The following is a 20,989-nucleotide window of genomic DNA, read 5'->3' on the forward strand; positions in this document are numbered from 1 at the left end:
GGGCTGGCGGCGGCGGCGGCGCTGGGAGCGGCTGCCCCGATGTCGGGTCCGCGGGGCGCCCTGCAAGCCTGGTGCCGCCGGCAGTGCGAGGGCTACCGCGGCGTGGAGATCCGCGACCTCAGCACCTCGTTCCGCGACGGACTGGCCTTCTGCGCCATCCTGCACCGCCACCGGCCCGACCTCCTGTGAGTGCAGGCCGCGCCTCGGCGCCGCTCGGACGGGGCGCCGCGGGGCCACGGCTGCCGCCCGCGGGCGCTACTGGCAGGAGGAGCGGGGGGCGCGGAGGTTTGGGGCGCGGGACCCCCGGGACCCCCCTTTCTGGAGGGGTTGGGCCGCCTGTGCCCAGCAGCGGTCACAGGGGCTCACAGGGGTTTGGGGGCATGGAGGAGCCGTGGGAAGCGGCTCCAGGCTGGCTGGCAGGGAAGCTCCCTGAGCGGGGACATGAGGGGCTCAGAGAGCGTATCTGTCTCTGTTGCGCTGATGTGCTGGTAGGGGATGTGCTGAAGAAGATGCTGTCGAGAAGTAGTTGGGTACTGGGAATGAAGAATTCCGTATTCTCAGGCAGTGCTCAAAGCCAGATTGTATGGAGCTCTGAGCATCTTGGTCCAGTGGAGGGTTTCCCTGCCCGTGGCAGCAGGGTTGGAATCAGATGATCATTCAGGTCCCTTCCAAGCCAAACTGTTCTATCACTCTGTGTTTCAGCAAACGACCTTCTGACCTGGTCCTGCAGACCTGTCAAGGTCAGGGTTAGCAGAAGTCGTGCGATATAAGGGTGGTGAGAGCATGGAAGTGGACTAGGTCCATTTGCCCTAATGGGAGCGGTGCCTACCAGAGAAGAGATGTGGTGTTGGTATCTGGGTGCAGGGATGTTTTGTCTCAGCAAGAGGTGAGATTTGACACTTCAGGAGGGCCAGAGGCCTGTCCTGCACAGGGACATTTTCAGAGGCAGCCACTCTGAAATCTGTAGAGGCCTGGACCAGGCTGCTGCTTGTATTTGCTTCTAGCTTGTTTTCTCTGGATGCCACAGTGAAAGCAGGAGGTAGCAAAAGCCAGTAGGGGTGTTGAGCCTCTCTAGCCTCCCCCAGCTTGGGTATCTCTGGGGGGGAGTGTGAGTTTCAGGAGACAGACAGTGAGTTTGGCATTGCTTGGGGGTGCCGTGTCAGGCTGGAGAAACTGGCTGAGCCGCTGGCAGGAATCTGCCCCGACCTGTGCTGTAACCCTGTGTGCCCTGGCGGTGCTGGGAATGCGGCGCCCATCTGCTCTAATCCCTGGAGCCCTTGCAGGGCAGGTAGGCATCGCCCCAGCTCGCTGTGCCTGCGGCGTGCACGCGCTCCTTGGCCTGCCCTAAAGCCAGCCGGGGTGGTGTGTCCTGTCACGTTCTGCTCTGGGGCTGGTGGTTCTTCGTCTGAGGCTGCCCATACTGACCAAGTTCTCTTTCCTGAGCTGGCCTCAGGAAGGCCTTTTGCCATGACAGCAACCTCTGTCAGGCAGAGGGTTGGCTGTGATTCCACTGTGGAGCTGTGGTATCCATGAGAGAGTGGAACAGGCCGGTGTCCTTGCAAGCTAAAGCTGAGCAGGTAGGCTGGAAACTGACCTGCTGCGTGCTGTTTCAGGTGGTTGCCCCAAAACCCTCAGCATGGTGCTTTGGAATGACTGAGAGCCAAGACATACGGTGTCTTTGCATCAATCTCTGGGTCTTGAAGGAGCTGTGTGGTCTTTTGTGCTGCAGATCTTGGATGGTATGGCTCACTCTGACTAGCTAGAATGGAGCCTCTGAAAATGGTCCCAGTTACAAGGCTGTTGGGTGGGAAGAGGCAAATTAAGGACAGGAACACGTGCAATTATTTTTTTTTTTTTTGTAAATGGCACAGCAGCTGGGAACTGAAAAGCAGAGGTTCAGTAAAAGCTTATGATAAACACCACTAAAACCACCTGATGGTTTCCCATTAATCATATTTGCCATCCCATTAAAGTAGAGGCTGCTGCTCTTAAGTTGTCAGTGGGCTTAAATCTGCTCCTGGCAGATGTCCTAACTACGTGCTTCACAGGTCCTCTGCACGAGCTGCATTGTAGAGACAAGGCCCAGGGCCTTACAAGGACATGGCATGTTGTAGAAGGATTTTCAGACCGTCAGGAGAGCAGCATCATTTCATCTGATTCCAGCTTCTTCAGCCTGTCCCAATTTGGAAGTGGGAAGATTGGATCAGAGGCAGTAAATCTCCTGATGGCAGAGGAAAAGTGGTTGCCCTTCTTTTCTTCTAAAGTGCTTTCAGTCAGTGCAGTAATGGGACTTGGCAGGGATCTGCAGTGCCTTTCTGACCTTGTGTGGTGTTCCTTTGTGCGGGGCTCTCCTGGCCCGCACAGACAGCTGCGCTGCTGCCCAAGGCTGGGGTTCCTCTGAGCTCCACAGAACTACCAGTTCCTCTGCTTCCCTGCTTCCTGCTGGCTTCCCCTGGGATTGCAGAGAGGAGGAATGGGCACATCCATGGGAGAGCTGAGCTGAAGCTCTTCTCTACCGGTGTGACACCGCTCCTCTGCCATCCTGATCCCCTGGGCAATGCCGCTGTGGTGCTGTCAGCCTGTCCTGGTTTTCTGACCTTGCTGGATGCACCCCTGTTGTGCTGCTGTGCTGGGAGGGAGCACACTGAGGAAGAGGCTGTCATGAAGGACCACTTGGGTAAGTGAGACTGAGGACAGTTTTCTGTATGACTCCTGATTTGAACACAATCACCGTGGAATAAGGCAAATTGGCATCAGAGGGATGTGCTGCCCTGGAGAGCTTTGGAGCAGCTCCTGCAGAGCTCTTGGAAACACTGTAAGTTTGGGCTTTTTGAAAGAAGTAGACTGGAATTCCTCAGTGTCTGAGGAACTGAATTTGGCTAAAGGTGTCTTGAAGTGACCACCAAAAATGAGGTACACACCTTCAGGACCTGTGTGTTGAACCATGCAGATACAAATCCCTGACTCCATTGTTGTAGGCACTTCACTTGGCTTTGTTACCTCACTGTCCCAGTCAGGGAAATGGGAAACTTGGATTTAGCCTCTGACTGTGCTGCTGGCTGTGTGATCTGGAGATGAGACATTTAATCTCTTCTCTTCCCTTTTCAGTTACGCTGTCAACAGCCAGACCAACTTGACAGTGGACTGTGGGGATTAATGAGTTTGTTTGCTCAGTGCTCTAGAAATCTGAAGCATGAAATTAGTGTTTACAGGGCATTTGCTACAGATTAATGAAGCAAAGAGCATCTTTCAGCATCTCAAGCTGTACAGCCTCCCTGGCATGCAGGGAAGGATCTTGGCATTCAGGGGTTAGAAGAATAAAGGGGTATGGCACATGCCTTGGAGTGTTTGGAGAGATGGAGGCTTGAGGATAACAGGAGATGAGAGCTGTTTTAGAAATGCTGTTTTGTGTCCCTGGAGCCGTGGGTTTGGTTACAGGCAGGATCACAAATCTTGTTTGTTCCTTCCCATGTACTGCCTGCATTTCCCTGACAAGACCTGGAAAGCTGAATGGCTTATTATGTGGCACTGCCTTAAAGTGCTCATGATTTATATTTGAGGAATCCAGGAATTTGCTCTGGTTTTAGCTGTACAGCACACCCTCCCCCCTTCCCTGGATCTGCTGTTCTCCCTGGCAGCTGCCCTAAACCCTGGAGTGCTTAGTGGCTCTGCATGTATCTAATTAGGTAAGGGCTTGGGATGTTATTTGCATAGAAATATTACTCCAGGATATGGTACAACACTGGGGTTTGCTGAGTCAAGACAGTTGTTCAGCTGGGATAGCCAGAGTCTTGCCTGCTCTTACATCCAGTCCCTTGGATGGGTATGTCGGCAGGAGAGGAGCCTGAGCAGGGCTGGGTGAAAGACTGCTGAGATCGGGGCAAGGAAATAATGTGACATGCATCCACATGTCACAGAGCTGCAAGATGGCAAGTTCTGGGCTCTCTGCAGAGCAGACAGTTTATAGAGGGGAAAGGGGTGTGTCTGGAGTGACTTTTCGCCATTCCTGAGAGGCCATGCTCCTTGCACATTGGTACTGGGAACTTGCCTGGAGCCACAGGGATGCCACGTGACCAAATGGCAGATGGGAGTGCTCAGGTCAGGAGCAACACAGGTCAGTGTGGTCCTGCTTGGCTTCTCAGAGAGGGAGCTGGAAAATGCAGTGGAGAGGAACTGAATGAACTGATCCCTGGGGCCATGTACTGATGGACTTCAATATCTCGGATAAAGCTGAGTCTGCAATCCTACATTAATGGAAAAGAATCTTCTATTCCTTTGCTGCTTGGTAACCCCTTGATACCTCTTGAGCCATCCTCTCTGCTGGCATCTGCTTTTCCTAATGGAGTTGCCTTGGTATACTAAAACTAAAACAGCTTTGGTTTGCTGGGGCAGCGTGGAATGGACACAATGTTTTGTCTGTCAGAAAATATTCTCCCAACCTAGCCCACCAAGGAGTCTTCGAGCTTCCAGCTACACCACTCCCATATCCTGAAAGTGAAGACATTCAAAACGAAGGTCATGAATGTTTAGAGGGCAGTTGATATATAACTTTGCTGTTATTGCTTCTCCTCTGTTCCAAGTTGGCATTTTCTTTAAAAGGAAAAAAAAATACTGCAAGGTTAAAAGACTTCTCTTGGAAAAAAACAAAACAAAAACTTAGGGAAAAAACATCTCCCAGTGGAGACTAGTTATAATTACAAAATTGGCAGTGGTTTTGATGTTAAAGCATAGGCTGCAGCTGAAGCCTTTGCTCACCAGCATGTAGAGAAGGAAAAGTTGTGGTATTTTGAGCAGTCTGAGCTGTGTACATGCATTCACATGAGCTTCCAGGAAGGTACCAGAGCTGGACATCCAGCCCACCTTTCTGTCTCTGCTGCATTTGCTCCTGCAGCAGTGAGTGGCTGCAGCTTCATTTGTCTGTGAGGAAACGGCACCAGCAGCCTCTTGCTTTTGAAGGGAGGAAGTGTAATTTTCTGGTGGTGTAGGCCGCCGGGAAAACCTTCCTGAGCTCATCACAGATTTCCTCTGCAGCCTTGGGAAAGCCAGGAAAAGGCAGTAAAATCCAGAGGGGGATGGAGGAAGGAGGTTTGTGCAGCCCCTCTCTGCAGATGCATGGTGCCACCTCACCTGGATCCTGCACAGCGCCTTTGGCGTGGGGAGTGCATTCCCTCCTCTGGTCTGAATTGTCCTTCTGTGTTGATGTCCCAAGCTTTGGCACGTCTCTGTGGTCCATCGGGGTGTCTTTGCTTGACTCTAGACCTCTCTGGACTGCATCCTCCCGTCAATCCAGCTAGCAGGCACACCAGGCTGCTGCATGAGGAGTTTTTTTGCAACAAAGCTGAGATCCTTGGGAGGAAGGAGCTGTAAGCAGTGCAGCGTGATGCTGTTTTCACACGTTCTACCCACACGCACATGCAAAAGGCATAACTAACTCCTTCCTGCATTTCTCCCCCTCTTTTGAAAGCCTGCAGACTGCTCTAACTTTCTGCCCTCTGCTTCCCTGGTGAAGGCAGCTAATCAGTCCCTGTGGCCAGGTTGAATCCCCAAAGGGCTCCAGGGAAAAAAGTGAAATGGGTTGGAATAAATGGATCCCCTGGGTTGGAGACTGCTGGGATTCCTCTGTGTGCCCTGAGCACCTTACATTCAGCTCCAAGGGCTGCAGCTGAGGACTGTTGTGCACTGTGAATGTTTGGGGGAAAGCAAGGACAGAAGTGCAGTTGAAGATCTTCTGTGTCACCCCAGATTCCTTGAGGTGGTGCAGGGAGGTTTGTCTAAGGATCCTTATAGAGCTACCTGTATCTGTCCCTTCTTTCTCTTGAGGTGAGGGATCTGTGTCCCCATCCACCACTGTTGTGCCAGTGGCCTTGGAAAAGCAAGTTTGGGGTCATGTCGTGCATTGTTTGGTGCAGCAGTGTGTGGTGCTAATTGAGACACGGCCCTGGTGTTTCTGCAGCCTTTAATCTCAAGGGCAGAAGTGGGTAAAGAGAGACAAGAATGACATTTTAATTTCCTGGTCACCACCCATTTGGGACTTGCTTTCTTTTTTTAATTGCAATTTCCCTTTGGTTTCCTTGTCCCGTTACAACCTGAAATCTGTTTTGCCAAGGTTTTGTTTATCTAGGATCTTATGTGTTGAGTTGTTGTAAGGTTGACTGTCCTCGGAATCTACGTGTGATGGCATAGGGGCACTTTTCCTCTGCACTTCATGTGGCTATTTTGTGCTTTCTCATTTCAGAGACTTTGATTCTCTCTCCAAGGATGATGTCTATGAGAATAATCGCTTGGTAAGTTCCTGTTCTGCAGTGCACAGAAGGAAGAAATTATGTGAGAATGACTTGATGGAGGTCATGTAGTGTGGGAGGAATTTGTGACAGTGCTGAGGGTATAAGAAAAATCTGTGTTTGTAAGTAACAGGCAGGAGCTTCTCTGGAAATGAGGGAATTTGAAACATCATCTTCCAGCCTGTTTATCCTAATAGTTGCCAAGACAACATCTCAGGTGAAGATTTAACTGGTGCAACATCTTGACTTCAGTTGTTCCAGATTTGCAGGCAATGGAAGCAGGAAGCTAGTTTTACTTCAGGCATCAGCAGAGAGGAAGGTCATGCTAGACCCTGGTCTGCAATGTTCCCTTCCTGCTTGGAACAGCTGGAGCCCATGCAGAAGCAGGCAGTGTGGAATGGAGAGGTGCCCAGCCCCAGGGGCTAGTGGTAGGACAGAGCAGCAATAGCTCTGCTTTTTTTAAATGGCAGAAAGACCTAGTTGCTGCAGGCTCCATCTGATAGTCTGTGCAAAGGCATGGCCCGTTACCTGCCCAAGATGAGTTATGCTACATACAAATATCTTAAGGGTGGATGTCGAGGATGGGGCCAGACTTTTGAGTGGTGCCCAGCAAAAGGAGAAGGGGCAATGAGTACAAACTGAATTACAGGAATTCCTCAGCTGAATATGAGGAAAAACATTTTTTACTGTGAGGGTGACAGAGCACTGGACTAGGCTGTCCAGAGAGGAAGTGGAGTCTCTTGCTCTGGGGATATTTAAACCCAGCTGGATGTGATTTTGTGTCACTTTCTTTAGCAGGGGTTTGGACTAGATGATGTCTGAGGTCTCTTTCAACCCCGGCCATTCTGTAATTCTGTCATTTGGGATTTACAGGATTAGGGCTGTCCAGCTGTGTCCTGGCATGTCCTTTCCTACACCAGTTGGCCCCTTTCAGTCATTAGCAGCTTTTTCCATTCAAGACCCACACAATGGGTATCTTGTCCTATTAGAAACCTCTCAGGTGGGGTCTCTCTTCTCTCCTTGCTCCTTGCAGCCTTATGTTCAGTAGGACTCAGTCTGGACAACAGGCTTAAAGCCAGGCTGAGCAAAGCAGGATGTCCATGGGGGGCACTTTTATGCCCCTAGTTACTGCAAATATCCATTTTCTTTTGTTTCTCCATTACTTTCCTTTATATCTCACACCCTGCACAGCACCTCATGCCCCAGAGACTAGGCACCTTCAGTCTTTACCCACACCCAGTACCTTTACCTGTGTGCCTGGTACCTCACAATTCAGTGCCCAAACCACTCTCCTCTCTTCCTGACTTACTTTTCTTCAGTCCCTGCCATAGTCTTGCACCCCTGTGACTGGGAGATCACTGTGGGTATGCTGCCCTTGGCTCAGCAGAGGGATGGCCAGTGTAGAGATAGTAATCCACACACACTGACAAGTGGGAAACTCTCCAACAGCTTTTTTTCTCTTCCATTCCTTCCTTTTGTAGCTGTGTATGCAGTTGGAGGAGATGGGTGCTTCTTATCACGTTGTCCTTGTTTCTGCTTGCTCAGACACAGAAAAGTACTGGAAGTACTGGCTTGTGCACGGCAGGGTACTGAATGTTGAGCTGGGATGGCTCTGCTGATCGTAGGAGGGGAAGGTGGGGCACCCCAGAGCATGAAAGGATGGGCAGTCAGTGTTTCGGTGGGGTGAGCATTTGGGGAGGCTGGGGACAGTGCTCAGTAGAGTTCAGTCTCACTGGAAGTACCTGCCAGCCCTCGGCCCTTCATGGTGCCAGCCAAGACTCTGCCAGGTTCTTGCATGAGGGCACTGCTGGTTGAGCTGAAAAAACAGCAGGTTTTTTTTTTTTTCAGTGAAAACTTGAAGGGAACCTTGCTTCTGTTTTCTACTTTCTTTAGTCAGGCAGCATGTCTGGAAGCCTCTGTCCACAAGGGATGCCATAGGCTCAGTATTTAACCTTTCCTGGGGCCCTTCCAGTTTGATATTTCTGTTATTTTTCATGAAGCATCAGTTTTCTTCCCTTAGTGCCTGTGTGCTGTTCCTGCAGGCCTTTGAGCTGGCAGAGCGGGAGCTGGGCATCCCAGCCCTGCTGGATCCCAATGACATGGTCTCCATGAAGGTGCCCGACTGCCTCAGCATCATGACTTATGTGTCTCAGTACTACAACCATTTCAACAACCCCAGCCAAGGTGAGTGTCCTCCCACCCTTCAGGCTTCCAGTTTGCCCCTGTTTGAGTACAGGAAACCAAGCACAGTCTTGTGCTTCCTCCTTTCTGTGACAACTGGGAGCTGTGTCTGTGGGGAAGGGGAGAGGAGCAGGTAGTACCTGCCTCTCCTGCGTCTTGCTGGTGCCCCTGAGGAGGGCCTGGAAGAGAGAGTGCATTGGGGTGAGGCTTCACAGGAGGTGTGGGGTGATGTAATAGCTCAGGCTGTGGAAAAAGAAACGCCTTTCTCCTCCCTCTGCACTGCATTCCTGCCAGCTTGGGTTGGGCCACCACCCCTGGTGCTCACCAAAACTCTTTGTGATCTGCTCTAACCCACTAAAATAGGAGAAAGCTAAGTAGGAGCCCATCTCCCACAGCTAATCTTTATGACATAAGTACATGTAAAGTGACTGGAGGACAGAGGGAGTGGAGCCATGCTGGAATGTTTCAAATCAGCTCATCTGTCCCTACAACTGCAGCCTGAGCTGAGTGCTTTGAGACAGCTCTTCCCAGGCATCCTTTTGCTGGGTGGAGATGAGAGCTCCAGGTCTCCCCTGTTTCAGTCTGTAGCCGCAACAGCAGATAAATCTCTTCCACTTGTATATGCTTCTCCAGGGATGCTGGTCTCCCAGACAAGGAATCCTGCTGGGGACTGGTGTGTGAGCTCCAGCCCCGACAGCAAGAGATGCTTCACAGACCTGCTGACAGCCTGGAAGCCCTGGGCCCCAGTGGGTCACCACAATACATCAGCAGCTACCCCAGCTGCTTTGGGCTTTGCTTAGGGAGTCAATTACAAGGAAGCCAAGTAGCACGTGATGAGTAAATAAACTCACAGTGAGAGGCTGGCATCCCTAGGCCACAGAAGGGGATCCACAGCAGGCCAGGCTCTCTGGCAGCCTCACAGCTGACCCATTATTAGATTGTGTTTGTCTCTTCCACCTAAAATAAGCACTGAAGTTTTGGGAGAGGCAGGTCTCATCCTATGTCACAAGGCTGGATGATTTTATTTTTTTTCCCCTCCCCTTCCCGCACATGGGTGGTGTGAGTCACCAGTGCTCTCCACGCCTGATCCTCCTTCCCTCTTGCCTCCAGCCAGCGTCCCTCCGCCTGTGAAGCGACCAACTGCTGCCTCCTCTCCTCCTCTGCTGTCCCACAAGACCCCTGTGGCTGCAGCTGAGAGTCCTTCAGCACCACAGGTACCTAATTTCTTGGTAAAGTTTCAAAGACAGCCTGAGGCAGTGGTACCCCCTGTGCTGCGGGTGAGGAGATGGGGAAAAGCCTGTCACAGAGCCATGGATCTCTGTAGGGGCCTGCCTGTGTATTTTGGGAGTGAGGGGTGTTTGGGATTTTGTTTCCTTGTGGGATCCAGCCGAAACTGATTTTACTCTATGAGTCTGTGGACACTAGTTTGTCCATAGCAGGCAAGAGGTTGGGCAGATTGGTGCTGGGTGTCCTTCCTGTGTGGGGATAACCCTGTAGATGAGGAAAGAGCAGGAATGTGGGACTAGAAGGCCAGAAAAGATGGCTTTTATTTCAGTTTTTAGCAGTTGTCTGGGATGGGACCTTTTTCAATGTTTTGTAGGACCCTGGTGCATGGGGTATAGATTAGTCCCTTCCACAGCCCTTCAGCTGTAGATAGGGCCAAGGCACCTTTGGAAGTGGCCCCTTCTAATTTGGGAAGAGGCAGCCTGCCTGTGCCTGGGCTTGAGGGCAGCTGTTCTGTGCATTGTCAGCCCCTGAGGTCAGCCCCTGAGCCACGGGCCTTGCCCAGGGAGCAGCTGCTCTGGGGAGCAGCCCGTGGCCCCGTGCTGAGCTCCTGTGCTGTGTCCCAGGAGGAAGCCCCTTCGGAGCAGCGGCCCCAGCGCAGCACGCTCAGCAGCACCTGCGCAGCCTGCCAGCAGCACGTCCACCTGGTGCAGCGCTACCTGGCCGAGGGAAAGCTCTACCACCGCCAGTGCTTCAGGTAGGTCATGGCCAGCCCTGCAGGGGCAGCTCCTCTCCTCAGCACACAGACTGGGGGGGGGGATCTGGGGCCTGCTGCACCCCATCTTCAAGTGTCTGTGTCCTTTGGCAGCATGGAACATGAACAACAGTGCCTGAAATGAGAGAGAAGGTGTTTCATTTGCCTGCCAGCCCCCTGTCCCAGAGGTCTGACTAGCCCCTTGTGTCCATCCCCCTGTGCTCCATTCCTATCCTGCTCCCTGCCTTCCCTTGCTGACTTGTGCTTTCCCACTTCACTTACTTGGAATCCCCGCCTCTTGAGCTTCTCCCACCTCCATAGAAAAGGATACTCTACCTCTTTACCACCTGCCTACTCAGGACCACCCCCCATCCCCTTCCATTGAGGTCTGAGCCATGACATCATCCTACAGACCTCCTTCCACCTACACTCCACATCCTTAACTGGATATACAGGCTTCCATGCTGCCCGGGTGGTGCTGAGCTCCCAGGGAGCATGTGGAGAGCTGCAGACTGTTAACAAACTGAGCAATGAGCAGCTCTCTGGTTACTCCCTGAGTACAGGTCCTTACCTGCAGCACCTGTGAAATCATTTCACTTTGCTTTCCCTGCTGTGATGATGAAGAAATGAGATCTCTCCCATGGGGCACAGGACAAGGGTTGGCATCTGTTCAGAAACATGGAGGCACTGGGAAGATGTGGGAGGCCTCATTCACCTGCCCAAGCCAGGTGGTGATGTGCTGTAGAAACAGTGTCACAGGAGGGCGGCAGCTGAGCTGAGGTCCATCATAGCCCTTCAGACTGAGTAGGGAGATCCCTATAATTTAATCCCAAATATTTTCCCTCCTGATTGTTTTCTTGTCTATTTTCTGTGGGTTGTTGTTTGTTTTTTTTTTGTCCTGTACTGATTCATGGACAGTATTTGGTCAGAAATGTCCTGTGGCAGTGGTTCCTGTGGGCTGATGGAGATAAACCCAAAGCAAACCACTTTCTCCCCTTGTCTGGGCTTTCCACCTCCTCATTTCATCCTACCCCTTCTCTCTAGAGTCCCTATGTCCTCACAATTCTGCTCTCCATTTCAAAGGAAATCCCTGTTAACTGGATGCCCAGAGCAGAATTCCTTGCCGAAATTATCTGCTGGCAGCGTAGGGCAGCCAGCTGCTGCAAGCATCAGGTATTCAGGCAAGAAGGAACAAGCTTGGTTTTCATGGGAGTGCTTGATCAGCCCCTTGCCTTTGGCTGTCTTTCATGTATGCTATCCACCTCCCTTCCCAGATGGAGAAGGACTGACTTGGTTGCCAGTGCTTTGTATCACGCTTGTGCCTGGAGGGGGTCATTAGGAAGCATTCAGAGGCTCAGTGAGGGAAGAGTGGATGATCCAGGGAGATGTGGCAGACAACAAAGGACAGGGAAGCTATCAGCCCAGTTTCAACAGGCAAGGCAGAGTGTAAGAGTGGCCCTGCTGCCTAAGGCCCTTGTCCTTCCAGCCAAATGCTGTGGCCCAGCTGGATGCCATGGTCAGCATTACTGAGGCTGAGCATGAGACCAGGCCAGGCTTGTGTGTTCCTTCTCCTGAGTACTCTGGAAGCCTCCAATGCAGGCATTTCCCAAGTAGAAATTGATGTAATTGTATTTAATAATCAGCATTGGGGAGTGGTTGTTTTACAAACAAATGTGTCTGGCAGCTCTTTAATGTGTCAGGATCGTTGGACCCTGCAAGGCAGCCCGTAGCCTCCTGTGCCACTTCTGAACCGGTTGCTCCCTAATTCCAGTTGATATTCACTGTTTCGTGTCTGTGAATGGTTGATCCCTCTCCCCATTCCAAGTGTGGAAACCACACCATATCCCAATACCAACTGTCACCCTTCCACATCTATTAAATCCTTTCTGAGATGAAGGAGGAACCCAAATGTGTGCATTATTTGAGTTGTGAACTTGCCATGGGTTCCTAAGTTTGAAACTTGACTGGTTTCCATAAGTAGAGAAATGTAACCAGTGGCCTGGTTACATTTCTCTGCTTATTTTCCGAATTACTTCCCCAAGGGCACTCTAGGATTTAATAGCAGAGGTAAGAACTAACTCTGTGTCCCTACAAGGGTCTTCCAGGTGTGTTGCCTTCTGTGAAGGGCAGGATGGCATCCCCCATCTCATGGTGCTCTCTCTTCTCCTTGGCAGGTGTAAGGAATGCTCCAGCACGCTGCTCCCAGGGTCATACAAGCCTGGGTCAGAGGCAGGGACTTTTGTCTGCACACAGCATCGTGGTAAATTGGCCATGAGCGGGAAGGCAGAGAGGAGACCCAGCCTAGACCGACAGTCACCAGAGCTAAGAACTGAGACTGGGGCTGACAGCATGGGAGAGAATGCCCTCCAGCCCGGAGCAGAGGTGGGGAAGGATGATGCTGACTCCCAGGAGAGTGTGGCACAGACCTCTACACCTGCAGAGGGCCTTGCTGGCCCAGCAGAGAAGGACAGCACAGCCAGCAAAGCAGAGACACCAACACCCCCTGCTCAAGCTGGCAGTGGGGCACCTGTCTCCCAAACTCCCCCCAGGCCTCCAATCCCCAGCAAGCCTGCAGGGCTCACCCAGGACAAAGCCAGCTCGCTGGATGGACGGCTCAGAGACTCACGTCCCACCCCAGCCCCAAGGAAGGCCACCGATGCATCTGCCCTGTCCCCTCCAGCCTCTCACCCTGTCCCCCGGCCCAGGTCCACTCTGCAGGGCGAGGGCAGCGAGTGTGGGCCTGGCATGGTGAACGGTAAGAGGGCAGGGTGGTGGCAGGGGTTACCCTCCACATCCTCAGTGGCTGAGGTGCTTGACTGCAGGTTCCTGAGTTCCCTTCCTTCTCTGCAGCCTGACATTCTTCTGCCTCTGAATAAATCTGGGGCTCAGACACCAGGTCTTTGATTGTCAGCAATTGCCAGCCATCCCCATAGCAAGGAGAGCAGTACTATTTTTCTTGCCTGTCTGCTCCCTCGTACTTCTCCAGAGCTCTCCAAAGGCAGCAAGCCAATGTGGAGGGAAGTTGGTAGAGCTGGAGTAGTTTGCAGGTGTGGGAACAAAGGGGCATGTCAGTTGTCAAGGTGCAGCTCCCAGGGAGAAGTGGGGAGAAGAAGGCAAAGGGGATGTTTGGGGTTAGCTGGCTGCATCAACTGTGGGAGAAATACCATGGGGTCTTCAGTGAGTGGGAATAGCCACCTTCCTGTGGGAAGATATCTAAGGTGCCTCATGTTGGTTTAACCTGTTTCTTCATGTCCTTTTGGTGTTGTGACAGTCTGACTCTATGTCTTTCTAGGTCGGGTACCTGAAACCAACCCCCCTGTCCCAAAACCTCGAGGGAGACCCTGCTCCTCTGATCGGTACGTCCCTCTGCTTGAAGATCACCTGAGAACTCCATAGCAAGGTGGGGCTGTGGGGACAGCACAGCTGTGCTCTTCTCTGCCACCTCCATCAGCTCCTGCTCTTAGGAGCATGTTAGCTTTGACCAGGTTCCTTTTCCAATAGGTGCTAGCCCAGCATGGTCAGGCCAACAGTGTTCATCCGTACCTCCTGGGCATTTTTCTCTTCTTGTAAAGAGTTTGAGAGCTTCAGAAAGGTGTTTCTGTGGCACAGGCAGATTGCCAAATGCCTTCTGAAGTGGTCCTACTTGTGGGTGCTGAGAAGGGGACATTTGTCTGCCTTGTAGAGGGTTGGTCCTGGGAAAGGTGGGAAGACCAGCTATGCCCATAAATCTCAGCCTTTACTACTGCTTAGCAGATGGAGGCTGTAATATTCAGACACCAAAACACTGGGCCCAGCAGGCAAGTCAGGCAGGCTGTGTTTCCCTAAGGCCTGTGGGTTTGCCCACAGAGAGTGAGACACTGTCTGGGGAAGCCTAGGGCCATCCTTGGATGAGAAAGCTGCTTCTGCATGAGAGACATCCTGCTCCATCTTTCCTTTTCACCAAGGGTAAAGTGCCTTGCCACTCCACCTTGTCTCTGCCATCTTGATTTCTCTTTCTCTTCTACCAGTGGTGGAGCTACTGCAAGAGCCAAGGACCCACCATGGATGGCCTTAGTGCAAGCAGAGCCCAAGAAGAAGCCAGCTCCCCCTCCTCCCCCAGGCAACAGCCATGAGACTCCAAGTAGGACTTCAGAGGAGGAGGATGGGGAGGAGATGGGGAAAGCCAGGAGTGAGGAGAGCAGGTCTGATATCACAGAGCCCAAACCGTACAACCCCTTTGAGGAAGAGGATGAGGAGGAAGTGGAAAGTGCTGACACCCAAAAGAGCACACCTGAGCAGGAGCAGGGCGAGACTGCTGCCAAACCTCTCCACCCCTGGTATGGCATCACTCCTACCAGCAGTCCAAAGGCAAAGAAGCGGCCCGCTCCACGAGCCCCCAATGCTTCCCCGCTAGGTAAGCTTCCTCCCGCTCCTTTATCCCTCCTCTGCAGCCCCTGTGCATCCTCTTGGGGGTTCCCCCTTCCCAGGTGCCTCTGCATCACCCTGGCAGGCCAGGCCTTTATGCAGTGATGGTTGCATTAGTTTGCATTAGCCATGTCCTCTCTACCCACTGGAGCACAGCATCTGCGGGCAAGATTTTACGCTGACCCTTGTGTCCAATGTATGCCACCCTCCCCTTCTGTCCTGGCTGTCCCTTCCTTCCCCCCTGAGCTCTCCCTTTGCTTTGCAGCCCACCACCCCATCTCCAGGCTGTCACACTCTGAGCCATCATCCTCCACCCCCTCTCCAGCCCTCAGCCTCGAGAGCATCAACTCTGAGAGTTCAGCCAAGGTGCTGGGAGACACCGATGAGGCCTCAGTGCCCAAAAGCTCCTCCGAGCCCACTGTGCATGTGCCAGCAGCCGCCAAGACTTGCAGCGCTGAGGCCCCGCTGGCCAGCGTCTCCTCCGGGGAAAGCCCTGCTGTCCCAGCCAGCCTCTCCACCAACTCCTCCTTCTCCTCCTCCAGCGAGCTGGCCAGCCTCAGTGGGGAGATGCAGCCCAGCACCCTGCACACCAGCAGGAGCATCTCCACTGGCAGCCTAAAGACCAGCCCCAGCCGGCTGCCCCCCAGCCTCCAGCTGGGGCTAGCCCTACACCCATCCTCTTGGCTTCAGATGGGGGTGCTGGGAGCCCCAAGACATCTTCCTCACCCAAACCACAGCTGAAGGTGAGATGATGACCTTCTCTCCATCCAGATCACAAGGCTGTTCTTCCCCATCCATCACTCGGTCACAGGGGATCTGTTGGGCCAGACTTGCCCCTTTGCTTGATGTGTGACCCCCTGAAAGCAAGCTTCAGGCCTGTGTCAAATAGTGGCTCTGCTTGTACTCTGCCTACCCCATGTGCTAGAGAAGAGGCAGCATGTCATGTAGTCTGAGGAAATAGGAAGGAAAATATTTCAGCATGCTTGTGAGAAAGAGGCTGGGAAGCTGATGTCAAACAGGAGCACAGCTATTTTTTTGTGGGCTGATGGAGACTAGGTGCTTGTGGAGATGAGTGGTGTGTTCCTCCTTTAGGAGGCTGTGGAGCAGGACAAATGCTAGCACTGTCCTGTCTGCTCATTCCCACCTGTTGGGATCCCTTCTCTCCCCTGGATGCTCATGTATTTGCTTTTGTCTGCCCTCTCCAGTCTTCATGCAAAGAGAACCCCTTCAATCGGAAGCCGTCGCCTGCTGCCTCCCCGTCGGCAAAGAAACCTCCCAAGGGCTCCAAGCCTGTGCGTCCCCCTGCACCAGGCCACGGCTTCCCACTGATCAAACGCAAGGTAAAAGGGCCCTGGGGAGCGAGGAGGGAAAAGCCGGCTCTGTGCTGTCCCCCAGGGCTGCAGCAGTCTGCAGGCACCCTGCTGAGGCATGTGTGGGCAGGGATTACAGCAGGTGGCTGGGGCTGGGGGGGAGGGTGTGTAGGCTACACCTTGTTCATGAAAGCACCATCGCCTTCCTTTGCTCCAGAGTGGGATGGGGATTTCAGATCCACACTTTGATGGAATATTCTGTTGTCCCCCTGCCCTTGCTAGTGTTGACCAGTCTCTGGATTACCCCTGGAAACTGGAGTCTGGTGGTAATGAAAGTGTCTGATTCATGGTTTGGCAGGTGCAGACAGATCAGTACATCCCTGAGGAAGACATCTATGGGGAGATGGATGCCATTGAGCATCAGCTGGATGAGCTGGAGCACCGTGGGGTGGCCTTGGAGGAAAAACTGCGCAGTGCTGAGAATGGTGTGTGGGTTGGGCTGTCTGTGGGTGTGGGGCAGGACAGACCCTAGGGCTACCCTCTCTCCAGTTGAGGAAATAGCAACATTGACTTCTTCCCTGCTGATGCTGGGGTTGGAAGAGCACAAGAGGCTGTGCTGGCCTCCAAGATTGGTCACAACCTTACCCTGCACATGGAGGTGTCCCTAGAATGGAAACAGGTGGGAGAAGAGATAGAGTCTCTCTGGGCCTCAGAAATAGGCTGAGGTTGGGTTGGCTCTAGCCCAGTGCCTCTCCCCTGGCTAGGCAGAGCCCAGCCTGGTGCAGGGTGATGGGATCCACCAGGGCTGGGAATGGCTCTGAACTGACCCTTTGCTTGGCAGACAACCCTGAGGACAACCTGCTTGTGGACTGGTTCAAACTCATCCATGAGAAGCACATGCTGGTACGGCATGAGTCGGAGCTCATCTACATGTAAGTGTGTGCAGGCGTGTGGAGAGGCACTGAGGCTCTCTTGGGGAGCCCTTTCTCAGCCCTCCTGAAATGGTGCTTCCAGGGGAGAGCCTGACCTGGCCTTGCCTAAAAAGGGAGGGAGTAAGGGCAAGCAAATCTGTCCAGATGTGCTGAGAACTGACCCACAGTGTGTCACCAGCGCCTCTGCAGCATCTACCCCAGGAAGGCCTTGAGCAGTCAGGGCTGGTCCTTACTGGTCCTTGGATCTCTGGCTATACAGGACAAGATCAGCATCTTGATGGTTCTTTCCAAGCTCACCCTGTACTTCGGGATGATATTCCACCTCTCTGGAGCCTTGCAGTGCTTCCCAACATTTCCCCCTTCCTTTGCAGCTTCAAGCAGCAGAACCTGGAGCAGCGTCAGTCAGACGTGGAGTATGAGCTGCGGTGCCTCCTCAACAAGCCAGGTAAAGCACCACTCTGGGTGTGCTTTCCCCTTTTTCATAGAATCATAGTCTATATTGAGTTGGAAGGGACCCACAAGGATCATTTTCCCCCTGGGCATCATCTCCCCTCTATCTAGGTGGATCTCAGGTGAAGAGAGGCAGATCTGTAGGGATGCCAGTGCAATCAGCTGGCTCTAGAGGCTCTGTCCCATCTCAATATATGTCCCAGTCTTGTGCAGGGGTGTGCTCTTTTTGTCCCCAGGGAATGCCACATGCAGGGCTGTGTCCTCATAGCGCTGCTAGCCCAACTGGCCCTGTAACATGGCAAGGTAGAGGGGATTGTGCTGGGGATCTCTGCCCCAAAGCCCTGAATTTCAGTGCTCCTTCAGCCATGTAATTGCGTGTCCTTCCCTGGGGTTTGGCTGGATAGAGAAGGACTGGACCGATGAGGACCGAGGGAGGGAGAAGGTGCTGATGCAGGAGCTGGTGACCATCATTGAGCAGAGGAATGCCATTGTGAACTGCCTGGACGAGGACCGGCAGAGGTGAGTGAGGAATGGGGTGAGCTGGGGGAGAGGGGAAAAGCACAGCCTGTCTGACTCAGTGCCACACGAGTGCCTTGTGGGGGTGTCTCAAGATGTCCATGTTGCTGATGCCTTTCCCAGGCTTCCCAATCCTTGTCTCTTTGAATGCTTTGTGTGGGAAAGACAGGACAGCACATGCAGCCTGTGGGATTTATCCTGCTGGTTGCAAATGCTCACAAGGCAGTGATGGATCTGCCCCTCTATGGCTTCTAAGTAGGAGGCTCTCTAGCCTTAAACAATACAGCAGCTGTTTTCAGGCCTGAATTCCTGACCTCTTTCCCATTCTTTCTTTCAGAGAAGAGGAGGAGGATAAAATGTTGGAAGCCATGATTAAAAGGAAAGGTAAGAAACAAATGGGAAGCTTCTTGGAGTGATGTTTTCACTGCTGACCCCAATAAGGGGCAGCACAAGCCATTTGTGAAATTGTGTGCAGGAGAGATTGAATCTATTCTGTGTAGACTGGGGAGACTTTCCTGTAGGGCCAATAAAGTTAGAGGCACAGGGGTGCTGCACACCCCTGTTATCAGAGAAAGTGTGCATGCAGTGGACGGCTTTGATTCATGGCTGTCACCCTTGCTTATTGTCATGAGTGTGTCTGTACAACTGTTGACATCCCACAGTAACAACCTCCCTTTGCAACCCCAGAATTTCACAAGGAGACGGAGACGGAGAGCAAGAAGAAAGGCAAATTCAAGCCCATGAAGGTGCTTAAGCTGCTGGGCAACAAGCATGATTCCAAGAGCAAGTCACCCAAGGAGAAAAGCTAGAGCAGGGGAACACCAGCAGTGGGAGGGAACCCCAACTCGCCTCTCCCTGGCCCTGGCTCGCCTCTCCCCCTGCTCCCTCCCCAGGCACCCGAGCTGCTGCCCCAGGGAGATGCCAGCCCTCAGCCCAGAGCGGGTGAGAATGACCAAAGCCTTCCCCTTCCCAGGCTGTGGGGGAACATGGCCATACCCTCTGTGAAGCCTTGTTAGCAAAGAGGGGAGAAGACGGATTTGCTTTACAGATACGTTACCCAATTGTGTGCTCCTGTCAATAACTGAGAACAAGCAAAGGAATTTTGTATTTGAGGGAAAACTTGCACTAACTGCACCCCATCCCTTCTTCCGCTCTAACTGTGACAGTTCCACGTGCCTCTGACTTCTGCCAGGAGGGGACTGGGCCTCCCTGTCCCTCCCTGCCTGCCCACTCTTGTCCCTTTTCTGTTCCATTTTTAACTTCAGGAGAAAACTGACATTAGAATCAGGATCCTTTGGGTTTTACTGGCCTAAACTAAAAGGTTAAGAAAATACTCCTGCATCACAAGGCTCTAGAGCCATAGCCAAAAAAATAACTGGTGCCCTATTTATTTTGAGCTGTCCCCTCCCTCGAGCGCCAGGGTGGGTGGCTCTGTCCCAAGGCTGAGAGGACCCAAGGGGATGGCGTACAGCTGCTAGGATGTAGCTCACGTGCCCTACTCAGGAACCCCACTGCTGCTAAACACTGCTGACTCTGCTGCCTTCCTGGGAAGGGAGGACTGTTCCTTTTCCAGGCAAGGGCAGAAAAGCTCAAGATAGACTGAGTGCTGGTGAGGGGCACCAAGCTTGTGTCCCTGCTCACCAGTGCCACCCTTGAGCGGCAGGGGAGAGAGGCGCAGTCACAACTGACCTTTACCCAGCTTCAGCTGTGTATACTTTAAAAGTGTGCACATGTGGCTGGTTGTTTTTTACACCTCCTTTACTAGATGAATTCAAACCTATCCTAAAACTTTAAACCTCTTATTTTATTTGTCATGTGTGTGCATGTGTGTACATCAGAGGAGGGAATGTGGGGGGCAGTGTTCTTCCAACCATCCCTTCTTCCTTCCATTTTTGTTTCCTGCCTTCACTTCCAAGATGATAAGTTATTTATTGAATTATTGGATCAGTCTGAATTAGAGTTTCATGGGTGTTTGGTTGGTCAGCCGTTCATCATGCCTTCTCATTAGCAAATTAGACATAACCAGCCCTGAGCCATCTGCTGCAGTCTCTTCTAAAAACCCAACAGGCTTTAGCCAAAATGCTCTTGCAGCAGTGCCTTGCAAGGTGGCTGGTGTAGCATTCTGGACAGGGATCCTCATTTCCCAAAACCAGAGGGACCTGAGCCCCTCCTCAATCCCAGCATGGCCCCCATGGCTGGGAGCTGGCCAGCTCAGCCCTGTGCTGGTAATGCCATCTCACCCTTGCCATACCCAGCAGGCTGATGAGGAACAGTGGTAGGGGAGGGGAGATCCCAAAGCACAATTCTTCTCCAAGGAGAAACAAATCTGCTTTAGAGCCTGCTGTCACATCACTGTTGCCAAAGGCCACTGGGATTGCTGCAGCCTGACACCCCTTGGCCCTGTGCCCGGCCAGAAGTTTGATTTGTAAATTATACTGTACTAACCCCATGACTTCCATTCACCTGAACAGAAATAAAAGAAACATTGGATTAAAAAAACGATTGTGGATTAGGTTTCTGATTCCTTTGTGCACTCGTGCTGTCCCAGAGCCAGGGCATGCTGCCTGGCTTTGGAAAGTGGCTGAGTATTGCTAAGAAGCAGAGGATGAGATCTTAAGGAAATTGGAAACTGGACGCTATGCTGGGATTTCCACTGGAAAAATTGGACTTCATGCTTCAGCCTGCTGGAGGACAGAGGTGCAGATATTTGTGAGGTGAGCAAACAACCATTTCCAGTCTCCGTGGGAATAGAGTGGCTATTCTGCATACCATGCTTTCAGGAACCAAAAAATCACAGCAAAGAGCAGCAGGCACTGGGGTGAAATCCCCTGTCCCTGCTTGGTACAGCTGTGTTCCTGAGCCCCTGCCCAGTGGGCTGCCACCAGAGGTTTGCTGATGCTGCAGGTCACAGTCACAGTGACCTGCAGCAATGCCAAG

The 20,989-nt window shown here is 52.5% G+C and overlaps 1 protein-coding gene across 1 annotated transcript; it reads left to right on the forward strand.

Annotated features, from left to right (window-relative positions):
- MICALL1 (MICAL like 1) lies at positions 1–20,580 on the forward strand. The gene is given in 17 exon segments (XM_030960332.1): positions 1–185; positions 6,236–6,284; positions 8,324–8,465; positions 9,573–9,676; positions 10,313–10,443; positions 12,615–13,195; positions 13,733–13,796; positions 14,448–14,833; positions 15,110–15,487; positions 15,490–15,587; positions 16,050–16,184; positions 16,513–16,639; positions 16,996–17,086; positions 17,458–17,531; positions 17,941–18,055; positions 18,390–18,436; positions 18,740–20,580. Coding segments are annotated over 17 exon segments (2,790 nt in total). The 5' UTR covers positions 1–39; the 3' UTR covers positions 18,862–20,580.
- Positions 20,581–20,989: the final 409 nt, after the last annotated feature.

This window comes from Camarhynchus parvulus, chromosome 1A, assembly GCF_901933205.1.
Source record: "Camarhynchus parvulus chromosome 1A, STF_HiC, whole genome shotgun sequence".
Taxonomy (NCBI): Eukaryota; Metazoa; Chordata; class Aves; order Passeriformes; family Thraupidae; genus Camarhynchus; species Camarhynchus parvulus.